At 53.6% G+C, this 18378-nt stretch overlaps 1 protein-coding gene across 2 annotated transcripts; it reads right to left on the bottom strand.

Annotated features, from left to right (window-relative positions):
* Window positions 1-1103: 1103 nt before the first annotated feature.
* Window positions 1104-12914, bottom strand: SLC5A5 (solute carrier family 5 member 5). Of its 2 annotated transcripts, XM_059387790.1 has the most exons (15): window positions 12152-12914; window positions 11274-11339; window positions 10838-10889; window positions 10575-10642; window positions 9435-9589; window positions 8855-8995; window positions 8640-8769; window positions 7643-7731; window positions 6815-6927; window positions 6668-6738; window positions 6200-6286; window positions 5937-6130; window positions 4006-4130; window positions 3187-3302; window positions 1104-2115 (listed from the first exon to the last, which is right to left on the bottom strand). In XM_059387790.1, the coding sequence occupies exons 1-15, from the start codon at window positions 12506-12508 to the stop codon at window positions 1951-1953; spliced, it is 1929 nt and encodes a 642-aa protein (XP_059243773.1). In that variant the 5' UTR covers window positions 12509-12914; the 3' UTR covers window positions 1104-1950. The 2 variants fall into 2 exon arrangements, with proteins under 2 accessions (XP_059243773.1, XP_059243774.1); XM_059387791.1 differs by lacking the exon at window positions 3187-3302 and having other exon boundaries at window positions 2051-2115.
* Window positions 12915-18378: the final 5464 nt, after the last annotated feature.

The raw sequence follows: 18378 nt of genomic DNA, 5'->3' as shown, positions 1-18378 counted from the left end.
TTTATTTTCAAGGCTGACAACGTGAATGGATGAACAAACTGATTCATCTGTACAATGGGATACTCTTCAGCAATAGAAAGGAATGAACTATTGATGATGGGACAGCATGGTTGGATCCCTAAAACATCAGCCAGACAAGCCTTAGCCTCTCATGCCTCTTCTCACCACCAAGTTGGGCTCTGCTCTGAGCAGGCACCACTAACCATTGGAAAGCCTGCTTCCCATGTTACTCAGTCAATGACTGAAAATTTGCAACAGTCCCGTTTAAGTCTAAATCTAAAGGCCTCCTGAAAACAGCCAGAGGGCCAGGTCTCTGAGGGGTGGAGAGAGCCCAGATCCAGAGGTGTGTTCACTTCCTGGGCTGCCATAGCTTAAAATAATAGATATTTTTTCTCTCCCAGCTCTCGATGCCAGAAATCTGAAATCAAGGTATTGGTAGGCTGTACTCCTTCTGAAGGCTCCAAGAGAGAAACCCCCTCTTGCCTCTCTCCTGGCCTCTGCTGGCTCCAGCAATCCTTGCTGTCCCTTGCTTTGTGGATGTGTCAATCTCTCCCTCAGTATCCACATGGCTTTCTCCCTGTGTGCATGTCTTCTTTTCTTATGAGGATAGTCACTGGGTTGAGGGCTTACCCGCATCTAGTATGACCTTATCTTAATCTAAGTATATCTGCCAAGACTCTTCAAATAAGGTTACATTCTGAGGTTCTGGGTCTTGAATTTGGGGATGGCCCTATTGAAGTAAGTACAGGATGCTCCCTTGGGGACCCCAGGAGCTGCATGAGGTATGTGTGCAGGTGTGAGTTCAATCAGCTCTCAAGGTCCCAGAGACCCCAAGGGACCAGTGCAGGGACAGTGGGGCTGGCAGGGTCCAAGCAGAAAGGGCAGTGAGGAGGGGAGGGTTCAAGTGCAGATCAGGAGAGGGAGAGAAGCTGTGTGCCAGGGAGGGCAGCACAAGGCACCCCAAGGTGGCAATTCTCACCTTGCTCTGATGCTTACTCAGGCTTATTCACTCACAGTCTCGGGACAAGAGACACGGAGGTTCGCACTCCCATCTGACTGAGGAGATCTGAGGCAACAGCCAGAATGATTTTTCAGACAGCATAGAACATTAAGCATCAAAGTCCATTTATTTGAAGTGCATGGATTAAATCTCTGCATCCAAAGTAAAGCGCATCCCCAGGACATGGCTTTGCCCACCTGTCTGACCCTGTCCACAGACCCTGTCTATTGCTGGTGACATGCTGGCAATAGACCTTCAACATCATGTAGCTCCCAGGTCTGTCCCTGCCCCAACCTGACTTGCTGTAACCTCAGGCAGATAAGATACGTAGTGTCCAGGATAAGAGGAAGATCAAGAATGTTATTTCTCCTTTATCTTCCCTTCTTGCTCCCAAGGTCAGGGGCCATGTGATGTCTGACCCTCCAAAGGGAGGAAAAGAGGGAGGCGGTGAAGGCGGAAGTGCTGGTGTCCCAATTCTCAATGAATCTCTGGTGTGCTCTGTGGCCTTGGTCAAGTTGTTGCCCCTTTCAAGGCCTCAGTTTCCCCAACTGTGAGATGGGGTGCAGGGGTTGGTGCCTGAGGACCTCCGAAACCCTTCCTAACATTCTAGAGAAGCACTGGAGACATTCTCAGACTCTAATGCTGGGCCTGGAGTTTTCCCATGTTGTCCAGAGGGGACTTCGACATCTTTCTATTGCACATAGACAGAAATCTGGCTTCATTTTGGGGGAACAGGCAAGGGTGCAGCATCTAAGACTAGGGGCTGGCTGGAAGGGGGCTGGATAAAATGACTTCCCAGAGGTAGGGCTTCACCTCTTTCCATAGGGCAGGGATCCCAAACTCATTTGCATAAAGACACAATCCAGCCAATTGGAGCCAGAGGCCGTTCTTCTGTGGCCTGGGAGGGCCTACCCTGAGGTTCCATCCCAGGTAGCCAGTCCCCTGCTGGCTCAGAGGTCTGTTTCCCGAAGGTCCTGACCACGGTCATGTGTACTGCTGGGAGTCCAGGAGCCGGGCCCATTGACCTCCTTCTGCCCCAGGAAGAGCAGATGGTCCTCGTCAGTGGGTGGGAAGTCAGGAGTCCTCTTAGTTCCAGGGGGCAGTTCCTCAACACCCTGGAATGAAAAATGAAGAAAGACACCATCAGAGATGCCATTCTGCTCTGTGCCAGCTCATCCCCCAGATGGGATCACTGAGGGCCTAACAGTACAGAACCTGGGCAGGAGTTGCTCAACCATCCCCTTGGTCAGTGCATCAGCCAGTCCTATCCCTTCTGCCTCCAAAACCTCCACCTGCTTCTCTTCCCCAATGCCCACGTCACTAATATTTCAGGCCATCAGTGCTTGCAAGAATGCCTGCCTCCCTCTCACTCTTTCAGGCTGCGCCCCTTCAAGAAAATAAATCCTTCGCCACAGCCGCTGAAAGGAGCTTTCAAAACATTCCAGCCAAATCCATACCTCCTCTTCTCAAGCTTCTGGCCTCAGCCTTTCACCTGCTGTGCACTCCACCCAGAATGCCCTTCCCCCAGATCTTCCTAGGGCTGGCTCTACCTCCTACCTCTTCCAAGAGGCCACCCTCATCACAGTACCCTGTTTCACTGCCATTACCTGCTGAGAACTTACTTATTTCTCAGTTTAGCTTTTATCTGCTCCTCCTAGACAGTGGACATGAACTCTAGCCCAGAGTAGGGCTGGGTACATAGCAAGTGTGTAAGAAATGAAAAAATGAAACAGGGATTCCAAAGCAAGGGCAGGTCTGGGTCAAGGACAGCATCTTCTGAATTCAGGGCATTTACAGAGCAACCACATGGCTTTGGGTGAATTTGGCCCACCCCGGTCATGTTTCTTATGTAAGATTTTTTCTAAGTTGACTCACTTCTGAATTAAGTACTTTTATTTACAGAAGAGATTTTAAATCAATGCCTTAAATGTAAACCAGTTTCACTTGCCACAGCCTGGAAGTAATCCAAGGAAATGAATAATATGAAATTCTGTTCAGTCTTTTTTTTAAAGGGCTTAATAAAAAGCGTGGAAGACATGTCAACTCTCAAGCAAGCCTTTTTGCTGGAAGAGGTTGAGAAAGATGGTGATTCACCATGTTCCTCCCCTGACTTATGGCCATGCCCAGGGGATCAAAAATCACTTCACTATCCCTCCCCTGCTCTGGGAGCCAGCCCTGTGACTGACCTTCCCCAAGCTGTCATCCAAGGTAGCCACTTCTTCCTTGGGGGCCACCGATGCTGTCTGCCGTGCAAGATCCCACCACAGCAGCCCAGGACTCAAGGCACTGCGCTTGGTGGGGCCTGAGGGGACAGGGGGATATTTAGTGAAGAGGTGATGGGAATTGGAGAGAGAGGGGAAAGGGAGAACGCTGATGGGTTCCAATCCCCAGATTCTCATTAATGACCCACTGGGTACCCTGGCAAGCCTCTGCCCTTCTCTGGGTTTCAGTTTTCTCATCTACACAGTAAGGGGGTCTAATACAACAGTGGATGGTTCATTATGGTTCATTATTTCCCCAGCATCTAGAATACTGTCTGGCACAGAGGACTCAAGAAAGCCCTGGTGAATGTAAAGTCTGAGACACAGGAAGCAAGAACAGGTATTGTGATCACTATTGATGTCTCCTGAAGTCTTCCCACTTCTCGAGTGGCATTCAGAATCCCCGGATGGACACGGAGTCCCTGAGGTCCTGCTGAGAAGCTATTTCAGCACAATGGACAGCGCCTCTCCTCTGGCAAGGACAACGTTTTGGAGGCGGTGGATAGGTAGGTGGAAGGGAGGAGGGGTGGCTCAGTTTTCTTCTGCCTTTGCAAAATGGGACCAGCCCTGCAAGTTGCAGGGTTTTCCCGAAGGCAACACAGCAGAAAGGGTGCTGATGCATCAAGCACGTGGTGGCCATCTGGCTGACGGGAATGTCTTTTCTCTTCTTCCTGCCCAGTGGTGGGTCCTGGAGGCAGAGGGATCCACAAGGTGATCTCTGAGGAGGGCATATGCCCTGCTTACCTGTCAAGCAGCTGACGAGGGCTCCACATAGCACAGTGCTCAGCGTGCCGAGGGCACCATAGTAAAGGTAGGAAATGGCATAAAAGCTGTCAGCTAAGGCGGGTCGATCAAGGTCCATTTCAGGGCTGGGGGTAGGAGAGGTGTGCATGAGTCCAAAAGCCACTCCCAGATTGTTCATTTTCTCCCATTTCCACTGTCACGGCCTGGCGCAATATTCCATTATTTCTCACTCAGATGTGTGCGGTAGCCACTTCTCTTCCTCTCATGCTAACCCACTCCCACCCATAGGTGTTCTCTACACACAACCAGAGGGAGCATTACTGAAATGTAACTCAGATGACCTCCTGCCACTGCTCACCACTCTCCATGGCTCTGTATTACCCTCAGAATCTACCCGAACCAAACTCTTAGACGAAAACATTAGGTGTGCATCTTTATGAACTTGGATTTGGTAATTAGATGTGACTTAGATGTGATTCCAAAAGCACAAGCAGCCCAAGAAAACAGAGATATATTGGACTTCTGTGCATCAAAGGACACTATAAAGAGACTGAAAAGACAATCCAGAGTGGAAAAAAATATTTGCAAATCATACATCTGATGAGGATCTAGTATGCAGAATACATAAAGATTTAAAGAACATAAAAATTAGAACTCAACAATAAAAAAACAAAACAAAAAAAAGTATAGAGGCTCAGTGGGTTAAGCGTCTGCCTTCAGCTCAGAAGATGATCTCCAGGGTCCTGGGGTCAAGCCCCACATCAGGCTCCCTGCTCTGCAGGGAGTCTGCTTCCCCTTCTCCCTCTGTTTTTCCATCCGCGCTCGTGCTCTCCCTCTCACTCTGCTCTCTCAAATAAATAAATAAAACCTTAAAAAAGTGTTTAAAAATAATTTTAAAAGAATGTCTATATGAGGGGCGCCTGGGTGGCTCAGTGGGTTAAGCCGCTGCCTTCGGCTCAGGTCATGATCTCAGGGTCCTGGGATCGAGTCCCGCATCGGGCTCTCTGCTCAGCAGGGAGCCTGCTTCCTTCTCTCTCTCTCTGCCTGCCTCTCAGTGTACTTGTAATTTCTCTCTGTCAAATAAATAAATAAAATCTTTAAAAAAAAAAAAAAAAAAAAAGAATGTCTATATGATCCAGTATTTCCACTCCTAGGTATAGACCAAGAGAAATGAAACCATATGTCCCCACCAAAACTCGCACACAAATGTTCATAGCAGCACTGTTCACAGTAGCCAAAAAGTGGACACAACCGAGTTGTCCAAGGGATGTATGGATAAACAAAATGTGGGCCATCCACACAGGAATATTATTCAGCCATAAAAAGGAATCAAGCCCTCAGATGTGTTACAATGTGGATAAACACTGAAAACATCAAAAACAAAACAAAAATTTTGAAAACATCACACTGAGTGAAAAAAGCCAGATGAAACAGGCTGTCTATTGTATAATTCCATTTATAAGAAGTGTCCAGACAAGCAAAACCAGAGCAACAGAAATCGGATTAGTGGTTCCCAGAAGCTGGAGGGGGAGCAACTGCTCATGGGGATGGGGGTTCCTTGTGAGGTGATGAAAATGTTCTTGAGTTAATGGTGATGGTTGTGTAATCTTGTGAATCCACTAAAACCACTTTTAAATGGTTCATTTTATGGTCTGCAAATTATATCTCAATAGTAATAATAATAAAAATAAAGAATCAGACCACATTCTTCTGCCTGAACCCAACCTATCCTTTCTTGGCCCACTAAATACACCCCATCCTCTCCATCATTGGAATGCACTAAACTGAACCCGACCCCAAGCCCTTTGCACTTGCACTTCTCTCCACTGGGAATGCCCTTCCTTCACTGTCCCGAGAGCACATTCCTCCTTTTCATTCAGACTCAGTTTAAGAGCCCCCCTCCCCAATCGCACCCTCTCAGGCCAGCTCACCTGCTATTCCTGCTGGAGGTGTTGGTGGCAAGGAGCTGGCCCAAGAATTCAGAGGCATTGGCCGAGGGCATGACACAGCCATCAGCCGATGACGGCAGGACTCCCAAGGACTGGGTGCTGGGCGGGTATAGAGTGGCACCCACAGCCACCCACAGTGAAAGCGCCATGCCAGTGGCCAGCCCGGAGAGGACACCCTGGGGACAGAGTCTAGGTCAGGGGAGAGAGGTCTTGTGCCTTCCCAACCCCTAGCTGCCCCCACTCACCGGTGTGTTGCAGGCGGGAAGAAACATCCCCAGAATGAAGGCTCCAAGGAGGGGGCCACTGATGACTCCCATGACGGTGAAGGAGCCCTGCAGAGCGAGTAGGGGACAGGGAGCTGAGGGCAGAACCATCCCACCTCTCCTGGCTTCAGTTTGCTTGCTGGGAAAGCAAGACCTGAGGAATTCCACTGTGGACCTTGAGACCCGTGCTTGTTGCCCTAAAGGGGATGGGACTCCCTGTTCCTGCCTCTCTCCCCTGTGTTGGATAAATTCTGGTCCCGCCTCCAAGCCACTCCCCCCACCCCACCTCCCACTGCCACTGCCACCAGCCAGGTGACTGCAGAAAGTTATCAGGAGGGTGGCATCAGACCAGTTCTGCCATGAAAAGTAGGACCCCTTCTGGGTTTCAGTTCAAAGCCGACCGTGCCCTGCTTCCTGTGGCGATGGGGTGGGTCAGGGAGGGACGCTCACCTGGAGGACACCTCCCCCCAGCAGCGAGGACAGAGCCGCCACGGTGAGACAGGCTGAGCCATAGATGAGGGCTGTGGCAGAAGGGGGGCGGCATGGTCAGCAGGGAGAGGCTGCCCTGCCCCCCGCCATCAGGTTCCCCCAACTCACAGAGCCCCTTGGAGATCATCACGAGTCTCCGGGGTGCGAGGTTCGGCAGCCGAGGTTTGATGAGGTCCTCCACGGTGACTGCGGCCATGGCGTTGATGCTGGTGGAGGCAGTGCTGAGCATAGGGTGGGGAGGATGGTCAACAGGCCTCATCAAGGGACTGGCCACACCCCTCTCTGGGGTCCACCTGCTGGGGGAGGCCCCAGCTGCTCATACCATCTGACCTAGCCCAAGGGCAGAGGCATGGGTAACAGACAGAACTCCTCAAGAGTGCAGGAGATGTCCACCATCCCACCATCCATGCCCCCAGCCCTAAGACATCCCCACGGGAGCAAAGACACCCCTGACCAAGGACATGAATGGCACAAGTTCTCATTACACAGCAATCATAGGCTGCTGCTGAGAACTGCATGGTCACAGCAAGAGCAGGGATGAGCCAGAAGTTGCAGAATATTTAGAATGTGAGGCCCCTGAGGCAGGAGTGGGGTACCACTCAGTCACAGCTGTGCCCTGGGACTCAGAATGGCAGTAGAGGCCACATATGTATATAGTAGGTGCTCAGTATGTGCCCAATAACATTTGTTTGGGTGCCAAAAGAAGGAAAGAAAGAAGGGAGAGGGGAGACAGGTGAGGCCCTGCCAGGTGATAAGGTGAAAACCCCACAGCTGGGGTCCTTGTCCTCAGGGCATGCCTTCTGCTAGGGCCCCCCCTTCTGCTGGGGCCCCCCTGAGCTGCCCACTGGGGACCAAGCAGAAACTGTAAATGATGGACATGCCCAGAACATTCTATCCCACAGGGGGACAGCCGGGTGAGCAAGGAGGGCTGCTCACCTGAGGGTGCCACTGTAGGCACAGGCCAGAAAGAGCCCAGGGACTCCAGGCAGGTCCTCGAAGATGTCCAGCACCAGCAAGGGCATGTACTGGGGGGGGGGGGGGGGGGAGTTGGCGTCCAGGACAGCAGCACCCCAAGGACAGGGATTCTGTCTGTCCTCACACTGCATGTCCCCAGGGCCCAGTGCAGACTGGGCTTACAGCAGGCACTGAGTGTGTGTTTGCTGATTGACTGTGTGCCCCGAAGGACAGTCACTGAGCCCCACCACGCACAGAGCCCTGGGATCCCAGTGAGGCAGAGTCCCACGTTATCTCTGCTTTACTGATGAAGACAATAAGGCTAACAGGTGCGGCCCTTGGCTGAGGTTGCACAGTCAAGCAGTCCAGGAGCTGACCCCAGCAGAGGACAGCAGACGGGACAGCCTTCCATTTTCTGCCAATTCTGAACAGACGCTGAACCAGGCATGCCTCCTGCCCCAGTGCTGCGGCTGACTCACCTGTTGACCTCAGACAGTTGCTTCCCACCCATTCCAGCCCCAGTCTACTCATCTGTAAAGTGAGGGCCATGACAGCCTTGGCCTCATCACATGCTGAAAGATTTTATGGGAGACGGTGAAGGGAACAGCATAAGGAACAGAGTAGGCACTTGTGGCATGAGAGCTGATGATTATTATAATCAACACCATCATTTCATGCTGCACCGGGATCCCATCTCCTCCTTAATATCCCTCAGGGAGTCTCTGACTCTAAATCTGAATGTGCCCGTCCCCTGCGCATTCCCTCCCCCGATGGCTCCCCATTGCCTCCCAGCCTTGTTCTTCCCCTCTCCTTCCAGATCCTCCTCTGAGCCAAGCTCTTTGCTGCCCCTGGACCTCTGCACAGGCTGTTCTCTCTTCTAGATGCCATTCCACCCTTGCCCGGAGAGGTTCATCCATGCAGCAGTTCAGAGTGGGGGTGGGGAAGGCAGGAGTGGCCTAAGAGCCTCGGCCAGACTTACCTGGTCAGGGGCAGAGATGCGCCCTGCAAGGAGCGGGTCACAGTCTACATAGATCGTGAACATGATGATACCACAGCCAGCAGCGCTGAACACGATCAGGAACAGGCCCAGCTGGTTGATGAGCAAGGCCCTGTGGGGGAGGCACAGCCTCAGGCTGGGTGGGGGGTTGGCAGCTGGTCCCAGAGGCCCCTACCCTGCACTTCCTAAACACTCACAGCTTGGCCTGCTTCTCCGTGCGACAGGCCACATAGCGTTGCACCTGTGCTTGGTTCACGCCATACATTGAGAGCCACACCAACGTGCCGCCCACTATAAAAGTCCAGAATGTGTAGCGGCTCCGTGGGTCCAGGTCAAAGCTAGATAAGGGAGGGACAAGACAGCCATATGGGAATACCACATTGACTTTACCCTCCCAAGGGCCCCAGATGGCCATTCTGAACCTTATGGGTCTTGAGGGGACATTTGGGGTGGGTTTTGAAGTGTATGAGTAGGAATTTGCCAGATTGAAAATTTTGTTTACTGAGTCGTCCATGTATGCATTCAAAAACCTCTCGGTGCCCAGTTGTGACCTCAGGGAGCCATCAGTGTCCACTCTGGCCTGGGGGACATGGTGGGACAGATGGAGGGATGGGGGCTAGGGCAGTCTAGAGAGGGGAGGCAATGTTTGGTCTGTGGAGAGTCTGGGAAGGGAAGCAGGGAGGACTTCCTGGAGGAGGAGGCACTGGTTGGCTTCTCCCAGGGCAGAGGGATGTCACCTCCACCTCTTTGCAGTACCCTCTCTACAATTTTACTCACTCCATCAGGTTCATCCGGGAGTGGTTCTGGGCAATCTCAAATACGCTCCTGGGCCCACCCACCAGCATGATCCCGCGGGCCAGGACAACCCAGAAGCCGGTTAGCATCACCACGACCTGGAACACATCAGTCCAGACCACAGCCTTCATGCCGCCCTGCAAGACGTGACAGATGGGGAGGCAGGGGTTCAGACAGGAATCTGTCTGAGGCCAACCCAGTTTGGCTTTCAACAGTGGCTGGGACTGATGCCTCTCTCTGCCTGTTTCCTCATCTGGAAAATGGTGTTGTGAGGATTCAGTCAGTTCATGTGAAGAAAATCTTTGCCACACAGCCCCTAGCACGTACAAGTTCAGTGAGTGAATAAGTGATGGCTGCCCCCATTATCATTACTACTACTACCATTATTCTTAGCTACAGCTTTTACCCTTCAGCCTCTGCCTTCCCATGGGAGCCCCTGGATATGCCTTTGGAGAAGCCCCTTCTTCCTCAAAGGCCATTCATGGGAAGCCAGTCTACTCCCAGCTCCAAAAATAGTCAATCAGAACATCTTCCCCAGCTCCCCGGACTTCTGTGATTGGCTCATTCTGGCTCATCCAATCACAGCTCGCAGGGCCAGCTAACCGAACCCTCCTGGAACTTGTGCCAGTCCATCCTGAAATAGGAACTTACTTTCTGAGCTGATGGGACCCCAAGAGATGGGAGAGGGGCCCACAGGATTCTGTCATAGCCCCTGCATCCAGCCAGTCCTGAAGCTAGGCTATGTCTGGACTCTCAGCAACAAGACTTTCTTTCTCTTTCTTTCTTTCTTTTAATTTGACAGAGATCACAAGTAGAGAGAGAGGCAGGCAGAGAGAGAGGGGGGAAGCAGGGTCCCCGCTGAGCAGAGAGCCCATGTGGGGCTTGATCCTAGGATCCTGGGATCCTGACCTGATCGGAAGGCAGAGGCTTTAGCCCACTGAGCCACCCAGGCGCCCCAGCAACAAGCCTTTCAAATGACTTGTTATTAAGATAAGGAAACAGAGGCCCCGCTGGGATGCAGACTTCCTCAGCAGGAAGGGAAAATAAGGAGTGGATGATGGCTTCAGGGTGTCCCCCACCCAATGCGCATGGATCCCCATGCGGAGTGGGGGTGTCACTCACCACAGTCGTATAGAAGGTACAGATGACTCCAGTGGACAGGAGCGATGCCCAGATGTCCAACCCGGTCACTGTGTAAGGAAACCGCCCCCCATTAGGCATCCAGGCAGGGTGCAAACTTGGCCCCTAGGGTCTAGGGTCCTCATCTCTCCGGGATTCTTCCCACCCCGAGTCTCTCCCGGCTCTGTCCCTCCCCTCTCCTTCGGTCTCGTCTCAAAGCCTTTGCTTTCTCCGGGCCACCCTCCCTAGATCTCCCAAAGTCAAACCTTGATTCAGGATGAGCGCGGGGGCGTAAATCACGATGCCTGTATACAGCATCTACGGGTGGAGAGCCGGGACCAGGTGAGGCCCGCGGAGGACCAGGGAGGGGGAAGGAAGGAATAGTGGTGGCGGAGCTTGTGGCGTCAGACGAGTAGGGGGAATCCCACAAGGGAATCCCACAAGGGTGGAGTGGGGTCAAGCCGGGAGTATGGGGGGGCGGGCCTTCGGGCCAAACCTCCGGAACTGGCCGCAGGGGGCGGGGCCAGTAAACTGGAGGCTAGGCCTGGGAAGGGCGTTGCAGGATGGGGGTTGGGGGGAAATTACGGGGCGGGGTCGTGACGGATGGGGGCAGGCTGTGGGCGGAGCCGACGAAGACCAGGACCCAGGCAAAAGGGATCTGAGCGGGACCCTGAGGGCGAGGGCGGGGCCGGGGCCACTCACTGTAGCTACCAGGTACTGCAGGGTCCCGCAGAGCCGCACGCTGCGGCTGAAGCGCTGCTCCAGGTACTGCAAGGAGGAGCCGAGGCTCGTGGTCACCTGGACAGGTCCTACCCAGGAGATCGAGGCCTCTGGGGTGCTTCACCCTCCCTCGTGGCTTCTTCCCTCCCTCCCGAGGCCAACTTCTGTCTCCACTCTTGCCCGTGGGGGGGTGGGGCCAAGTCCCAGATTCCGACCAGTGTGCACACACCTGTGCACACGCGCCATCCCCGCTCCTGGGCACACTTCGTGTGCCCAGGATGACAGATCAGTCAAAGGCGCACGTTCCTCTGCCCTCACTGGCGGCTAATTGGTCCCCGGGGCGGCGCCGCTCTGCGTCAACAAGCCAACTATACAGATCCTGTGGCCAGTTGTCATTGGTGGCCTACTATATACCGGACACGATTTTAATCACTTTACCGCCTGCCCTGGTGGGAAGTCCTCTTATTAGCCCAGTTTGTCACTTGAGAAGCCGGAGCAGAGTAAGCGGGGAAGTCGGGTCTCGAACCGTTGGCCCATTGTCCGGCGATCGCTCGGGTGTGCGCACGCCCGAGCATGTGCCGGGCAGGTTTGTGCCTGTCCGCACTTGGTGCACACCTGGCTCCGCCTAGCGCGGGCTTCCACCGAGGAGAACCAGGACGGCGACTCCTCTTCCTCCTTCCTGCCCCTCACCCCGCTGCCTAGGGCTACTTTCCAGAACCCTCCGCACCCGTTGGCTGCGTTAAAGCCCCAAAGAGCCCGCCTACGGCCCCCTGTACAGTTTGTCAAAGCCCCAGGACCTCCCCGTCACAACCCTGCGTTCTCAGCCAGGCAGGTCCTGCCTCCGGGCCTCTGCCTGGTACCTGGTAGGTGCTGGTGAGACCCAGGCGGTAGAAGACCGGCATGAAGAGGAAGGCGGTGAGCAGAGAGTTGAGTAACTGTCCCAGGCACATCCAGAGGAACTTGAAGCCATAGCGGTAGGCCTCGGCTGGCACGCCCAGCACCTGCACCGCCGACATGAAGCTGGCGGCTAGCGAGAGGCCAACGGGCAGGGCGGCCAGGCGCCGGCCCCCGGTGAAAAAGTCCTCAGCGCTGCGCTGCCCGCCCCGCGCCAGACCGACCCACAGCCCGATGCCCGTGGACACCAGCAGCATGAGGGCGAAGACCGCGTAATCCCAGGCTCCGAACGTGGCCAGCGCTCCTGCCTCGACGACGGCCATCAGGTGCAGGTGCGGGGGCCAAGGCTGTCCTCGGCCTTTCCAGCCACGCGCGCGTGTCCACCCCCTCCAACCCCCGCAACCCCCGGGTAAAGGAAGCTGGCGGCGACCGAGGAGGCAGGGCTGCGTGGAGACGGGAGGATGCTGGGCCTCTACAGCGAAGCCCCACACCTGTCTCCTTGGGCCCCTGGAGGGAGGCAGCGAAAGCGACTTGGGCTGGGGCTCCCTGGGCAAAGAATCTCTGGGTCCTCGCTGCGGTCGGCTGCCTCCCTGTCCCTCCTCTTCGTCTACGCCGTCTGTCGGCGCACCTCCTTCCCGCTCCGCAAGGCTAGCCCTGACAGCGGCGTGTCCACCGCCCAGCCGACAGTCGGGTTCCCTGGCAGCCGTGCTCTGCGCGGACGGCTGGAGGTCTCCGTGGGACTTTAAAAGGGTGGCTCCCGACGACCGGCTGTGGATTTATTGGGCTCCCGGGTCCACCAAACCCCGCCCCTGGAGTTGGGGGCGGGCAGGACCCACACCCTTTCCGCCCCGGACTGGTCAGATAGGCCAAGGCCGGCCACGTGGGTGGCTGCTGGGGGTGGGGTGTGGGGTGCGGTTCCCAAATACTCCTTCTTACTTATGTGGCACTATCCCTTCACCCCAAGCTGTTCATGTCTTCCGTTGACAGTTGGGGGACTGAGGCTCTGGGAAGGCATGTCACACTCACCTGAGGCCACAGGACTGGTAGCTGTGGCTTCAGGAGTCATATCCCTGCTGTGCTTTTGTACCTTAAAGGAAGGGGAGCTCACTCTCCCACAAACCAGGGGTTCCTTTTCTGGGCTGCCCTGCCGCTTGAGGAAAACTTGTTCTGCTTGAACCCTTCCCCCAACAGGCACCTGCAGCCACTCCCTTTCTTCAGAACCTAGTGAGAGGAAATCAACAAACCCCAGCCCCAGACTAAGCTGAGTGGGGCACATTGGGGTTTAGGTCCTAAATGCAGACATACTTGGGGGAGTCTTTGCTTGTCATTGGACCTCAGTTTCCCCATCTATAAATAGAGATAAAGTGTCGCTCTCGCCAGCAAGAACGACCTGGAGACACGGAGTGACAAGCTTGTGAATCCTCTCTTCAGATCGTGTATAAATCTTTCGCCTTTTATTGTTCTCTTCTTACCCGGATGTTTACCCCTATGTGTATCCCCTCTCCTCCCATCAGCAGACTGTACATGTGAAAGGAAGCCTGATAGCTTGATAAAAATCACCGCAGTGTCCTCGGGCTACCTGTTCTGGGCATAGCCAATCACCTTTCAGGTGGTGCGCAAGTCCTCTGTTTAGCCGGAGGCCCAAGCGCCATGTTGTCTGCTATGCACGTAGCTGCCCTCGACAGCTCCCCCTTTACTTTTATATATATGGCAGGGACCGTGCCTGTCTTAGGTTGCGGGTCCTCACCTTCCATGCTTACCCGTCATCGGGTACTCCCCCTGGTCGAGGAGCCCCTGTCTTAGGTTGCTATGGATGTGGGACCAGTCTTACCCGTCTTTGACTACCGGTTCAGCATGCTGAGCCATATTTGGGGGGAGGTACCAGCCTCGAGGGCCATCATAGCTTGTACAATCATTTCTCATTGATGTCGTTGTTGGCGGCCTAGACGGCAGAGGTATCTTAGCATAAATATAGACGCTCCCACCATAAAGGCACAAAATACCCCTATGCCTGCCCATTCCTTCAAGGAGGACAATGAGCTTTGGAAAGATTTTACCCAGTCTCCCACAGAAGCCAGGCTGCTCATTTAAGCTTACAATTTGGGATATTGTTATCAAAGCAGAGTCCCCTGTCGAGCTGTTCCAACATTCAGACAACCAGCACCTGTCACCCAAGGCACGCCGGTAGTAGCATTGGTGGCGATGATAGGAGGGAGGATCTCCGACTCATTTGTCAGTGGCATCGGGACAGGCCAGGCCTTCACCAGCGCCCACATCTGTCGTTGGCTCTCCTCTATTGTGCTGTCCTGGCTCAGGATCATCACCATCGTCATCCACAGGCTCCATTGCCACCATCCTCGTGAGCCTCTCAGGAACCCACACTGGAGTTGCAGCATCCTGTGGAAAAACACAGATCCTCGGTGCCACCAGAGCACTGGGTCCGGGCCTTTCCATATCCCGGTAAGGATGTCTTTCCATTTAACCATTATCTGTGACTGCTTATGCTGGCCCCATTGCCTTTCTGTGGCGGACAGGCCATCCTTATCTAGCGTCAGAAAATTTAAAATAAATGTTACTACATTGGTGAGATCTCTGGGGGTGGTGTATTCTTCCCCTACTCCCCCTCTTTTTATTTTTTGTAATGTGGTCTTGAAGGTTAAGTGGGCTCTCTCCACTATTCCTTGCCCTTGTGGATTATAAGGGATTCCTGTGCCATGTTGAATACCATAGCAGGCTAAAAAGCTCTTGAATGTTTTAGACGTATAAGCAGGCCCATTATCTGTTTTTAAACTTTTAGGTACAACCCAGCATGCAAAGCTTCGTAAACAGTGGGTTATTACATTTTTAACATTTTCTCCTCTTAGTGGTGTGGCCGTTACTACTCCTGAGCAAGTATCTATGGACAGATGCAGGTATCTCTGAAGTCCAAAGGATGGAACATGTGTCACATCCATCTGCCACAAATGATTGGGGAGCAGGCCTTTAGGGTTAACACCCCATGAGGGCATTGGAAGATGTACAAGAAACGTAAAAGGGGAGCGAATACAAACAGGAGTAGGCAAAAATGTGATTATTTTTAGAACAAGTTTGCACTTTCAAACATTTGGGAAAAGTTGTGCTTTTAAGAGGAGTTACATAATAAATTAGTAGTTAAGAATGCGGGGTAAGTAGCAGCTGGATAACTTTTGACGATGGACCCTGTAAATCACCTGTGCCTTGTATGGTTTTCCACGCCCTAGCGGCAGCAGTAGCAGTTTGCAAATACACTGCAGGTGAAAAATTGATCTGATTTTGATTTCCCGAAAACTGTCCTGTACCAGCCAGCATTTCTAAATTCCAAGCTCCATTCCCAGCTCCCGCATTACTGCGAGCAGCCTCCGCACAGCCATCCTGATCTGCCATCCGCCACACAAGATATTGCCCTCCAGACAAGCAAGCTCGCGCCAGGCCACTCCAGTCCAAAGGCGCCAGGCCTTGCAGAGGCCCCTCCACACGCACTCCCGAGACCTCCGTCCGAACCCACAGTATATCAGAATTAAATTGTCAAGAAGCAAAGAAAAGACTAGTCTGCTATCGTCACTAAAACAGTGAGCTTTCACGTTGCAATCGTCACTATAATCAGTGAACTTTCCTAAAACTTCTCTGGCCAGATTTTTCTTCCAAAGGTCCTTCCGTCCTTATCCTAGATACCTCGCTTCCCATTTTGGAAAGCTTTTCTCTCGTCCTTATGGAACTTCCCTGTCAAAAGACAGACTCTGGCTGCACACTTACCTTCTCGTTGTCAATCCCCTGTCTCCTACCGAATTTTGAGGTTCCCGTTTTGAGGTTCCCGGGTCTCGGCGCCACTTGTCGCTCTCGCCAGCAAGAACGACACGGAGTGACAAGCTTGCGAATCTTTATTGTTCTCCTCTTACCCGGCTGTTTACCCCTATTTGTAGCCCCTCTCCTCGGGCTGCCTGTTCTGGGCATAGCCAATCACCTTTCAGGTGGTGCGCAAGTTCTCTGTTTAGTCGTAGGGCAAGCGCCATGTTGTCTGCTATGTACGTAGCTGCCCCCGACTATAAAGTAGTCCCTGCCCCAAGGAATAAACTGAACCTACATATTAGGAACCTGGCACAGAGTAAAGTCTTCACTCATTCATTCATTCATTCATTGGTGTCTTCATTCATTTGTTGTTTCCTGCGTGGAATACTCATGGAACATGTAATAGAGGTCATGGGGGAGGGACTGTCAGTGGCCTCGAATCCGAATAAATGGGGGGCCCATGACTCCTTGGGAGGTAGTGTCTGACATGTCCCCCATCGCACAAGAGGAGACCAAGGTTATGGAGGGCAAGTCCCTTGCCTGGGGTTGTGCTATCAAAGGGCCCAGATACTGCTGTCTTGGGGCCCTTCGTTGGTGGTCTTGAGGGACTTTGGCCTCTGGAGGCTCTGACTTCTGGGTTTGAGTCCTGACTTGGTGTCTGGAAACTGGGTTCCCTCCTCCACTAGCAGGAGGGATCTGGACCTGGGCTGGGTTCGTGTGGGCCCCGGAGTCCTCTCCAAGCCTCTGCCGCCTCCTGGTGGTCTCCAGCCAACTCGCGCCACTCCAGTTTGGTCCAGCATCTCCCATGCAACCCTTCCTGTCCCCTGGAGCTCTCCCTCTTCGAACGGGGTGCAGGCCGGCCTGCACACCGCCACCTCCTGCTCCCAGACTCTGATAGATCTGTTGCCCGTTGGCATGCACTGCTCCACCCCAGCAAAGAGGGTGCGGGAAGGACATTGTGTTCCTTTTCCTTCCCGTCTTCATTCTTTCAAGCCCGGATGCACTGCACCCTTCTGGACAATCTGATGGGAAAGGAAAAATCCTGGAGGGGATCCCCTTCCCCAAAAGCCATGCAAGTGAATTTAAATATGTGCAAGTTGTTATAGGACACACAAACCCCGTCCTCCCTCCCCAGGGAGGTTCTAGAAGTGGTTACCATCCATGGCCAGTCTTTCTCTTCCTCTACTGTGAAGTGGGAGGCTACAGACAGGCACTGGGGCTGAGGCGCATTCATTGAGCACCTGCTGTGTGCATGCCTGTGTGCCCACTGCTGGGGACTCAGCAGGATCCAGGTGGAACCATATTGCTCACAGGAACTTGACACTGACCAAGCCAGCAGATAAATGCACATAGGTTTCAGAAGCTGATGGTTGAGTGAAGCAAGGTCAGAGATGGAGTGGGCCTGGGGGCCAATGGGGTGGGAACTCTTCGAGGAGGTGAATGCAGACCTGCAGGCAGAGATGAGCCAAGCTTGGAGAGATGCAGGGGGAACAGCCAGTGCAAAGGCCCTGAGGTACAAACAAATGGAGTAAGCAGAGTTGAGTGAGGACAGGGAAGGCCACAAGGGACCCTGAGTCTTGGCCAAGGGTGTGGATTTTATTTTGAGGGTACTGGGGGGAGGGCATTGGAGAGTTTGGAGCAAGAGGGACCTAATGAGACTTATAGACTCTGAAAAGTCCACTATGTCCATGGCAGTGACTGTGGGGTGAGAAGAAATGGGTGGATTTGGAATGTGATCTGAAATTCCAGGATATGAGAGGGGGCCCAGGGTTTGGAACCATGAAGAATGGGCGGGACCATCTTCTTTAGGGTTGGAGGGGTACAGGGCACAAGCTGGGGAGATGCAGTGGGACCTTCCCTGACTGTGTAGTTCCCACATGGACAGGAGCAGGCAGACCCCGTTGGTGAAGGGGGAGGGGCAGGGAGATACCCCATGGCCCGCAGCTGCAGTCTGAGCACAAGGGGCAGGAATGTCAGTGTGTTTGCTTGGTTGTCTGCTGTCCCCACCCCTGCTTGCTGCCCGGGCACCCCCAGGGCTCCCTGGAGACATGGCAGGGGTCAGGGGTGAGAGGCTGTGAGCTACTCTGGCTCTATCAGGACCTTCTGGGTGTCTGGCTTTGAACTTCTCCCCTGTACTCAGTAAAAGCAAACCATTTCTATTGATGGTGCAGTAGCTTCCTGAGAGAGTCCACCATTGTTAAGCCCTGAGGATTCCAACTGTGGTTCTAGGGGTCCACGATTCTTAGGTAGTCTCTCCTGGTTTCAGGAACTGGCTCAGGTCTTCTGGGACCCCTGCCCGGCTTGTCTTATCTTGGTGCTTGCCCTTGTTCAATTGTCCTGACTCGGGAGTGGGGGCAGTGCAGGGAGGGGCAACTTGTGATCCCTCCCC

Source organism: Mustela nigripes, chromosome 2 (assembly GCF_022355385.1).
Source record: "Mustela nigripes isolate SB6536 chromosome 2, MUSNIG.SB6536, whole genome shotgun sequence".
NCBI lineage: Eukaryota > Metazoa > Chordata > Mammalia > Carnivora > Mustelidae > Mustela > Mustela nigripes.
The sequence above is the reverse complement of the archived record's forward strand: the minus strand, read 5'-3'. Positions and strand labels throughout refer to the sequence as shown.

Coding starts and splice junctions, on each gene's coding strand:
- SLC5A5 (XM_059387790.1), bottom strand. CDS start 12,508: ATGGCCGTCGTCGAGGCAGGAGCGCTGGCCACGTTCGGAGCCTGGGAT. Junction 7,732..8,639: donor GCATCTCTGCCCCTGACCAG/GTAAGTCTGGCC, acceptor CCCCCCCCCCAG/TACATGCCCTTGCTGGTGCT. Junction 6,928..7,642: donor GCCTACAGTGGCACCCTCAG/GTGAGCAGCCCT, acceptor CCCTATGCTCAG/CACTGCCTCCACCAGCATCA.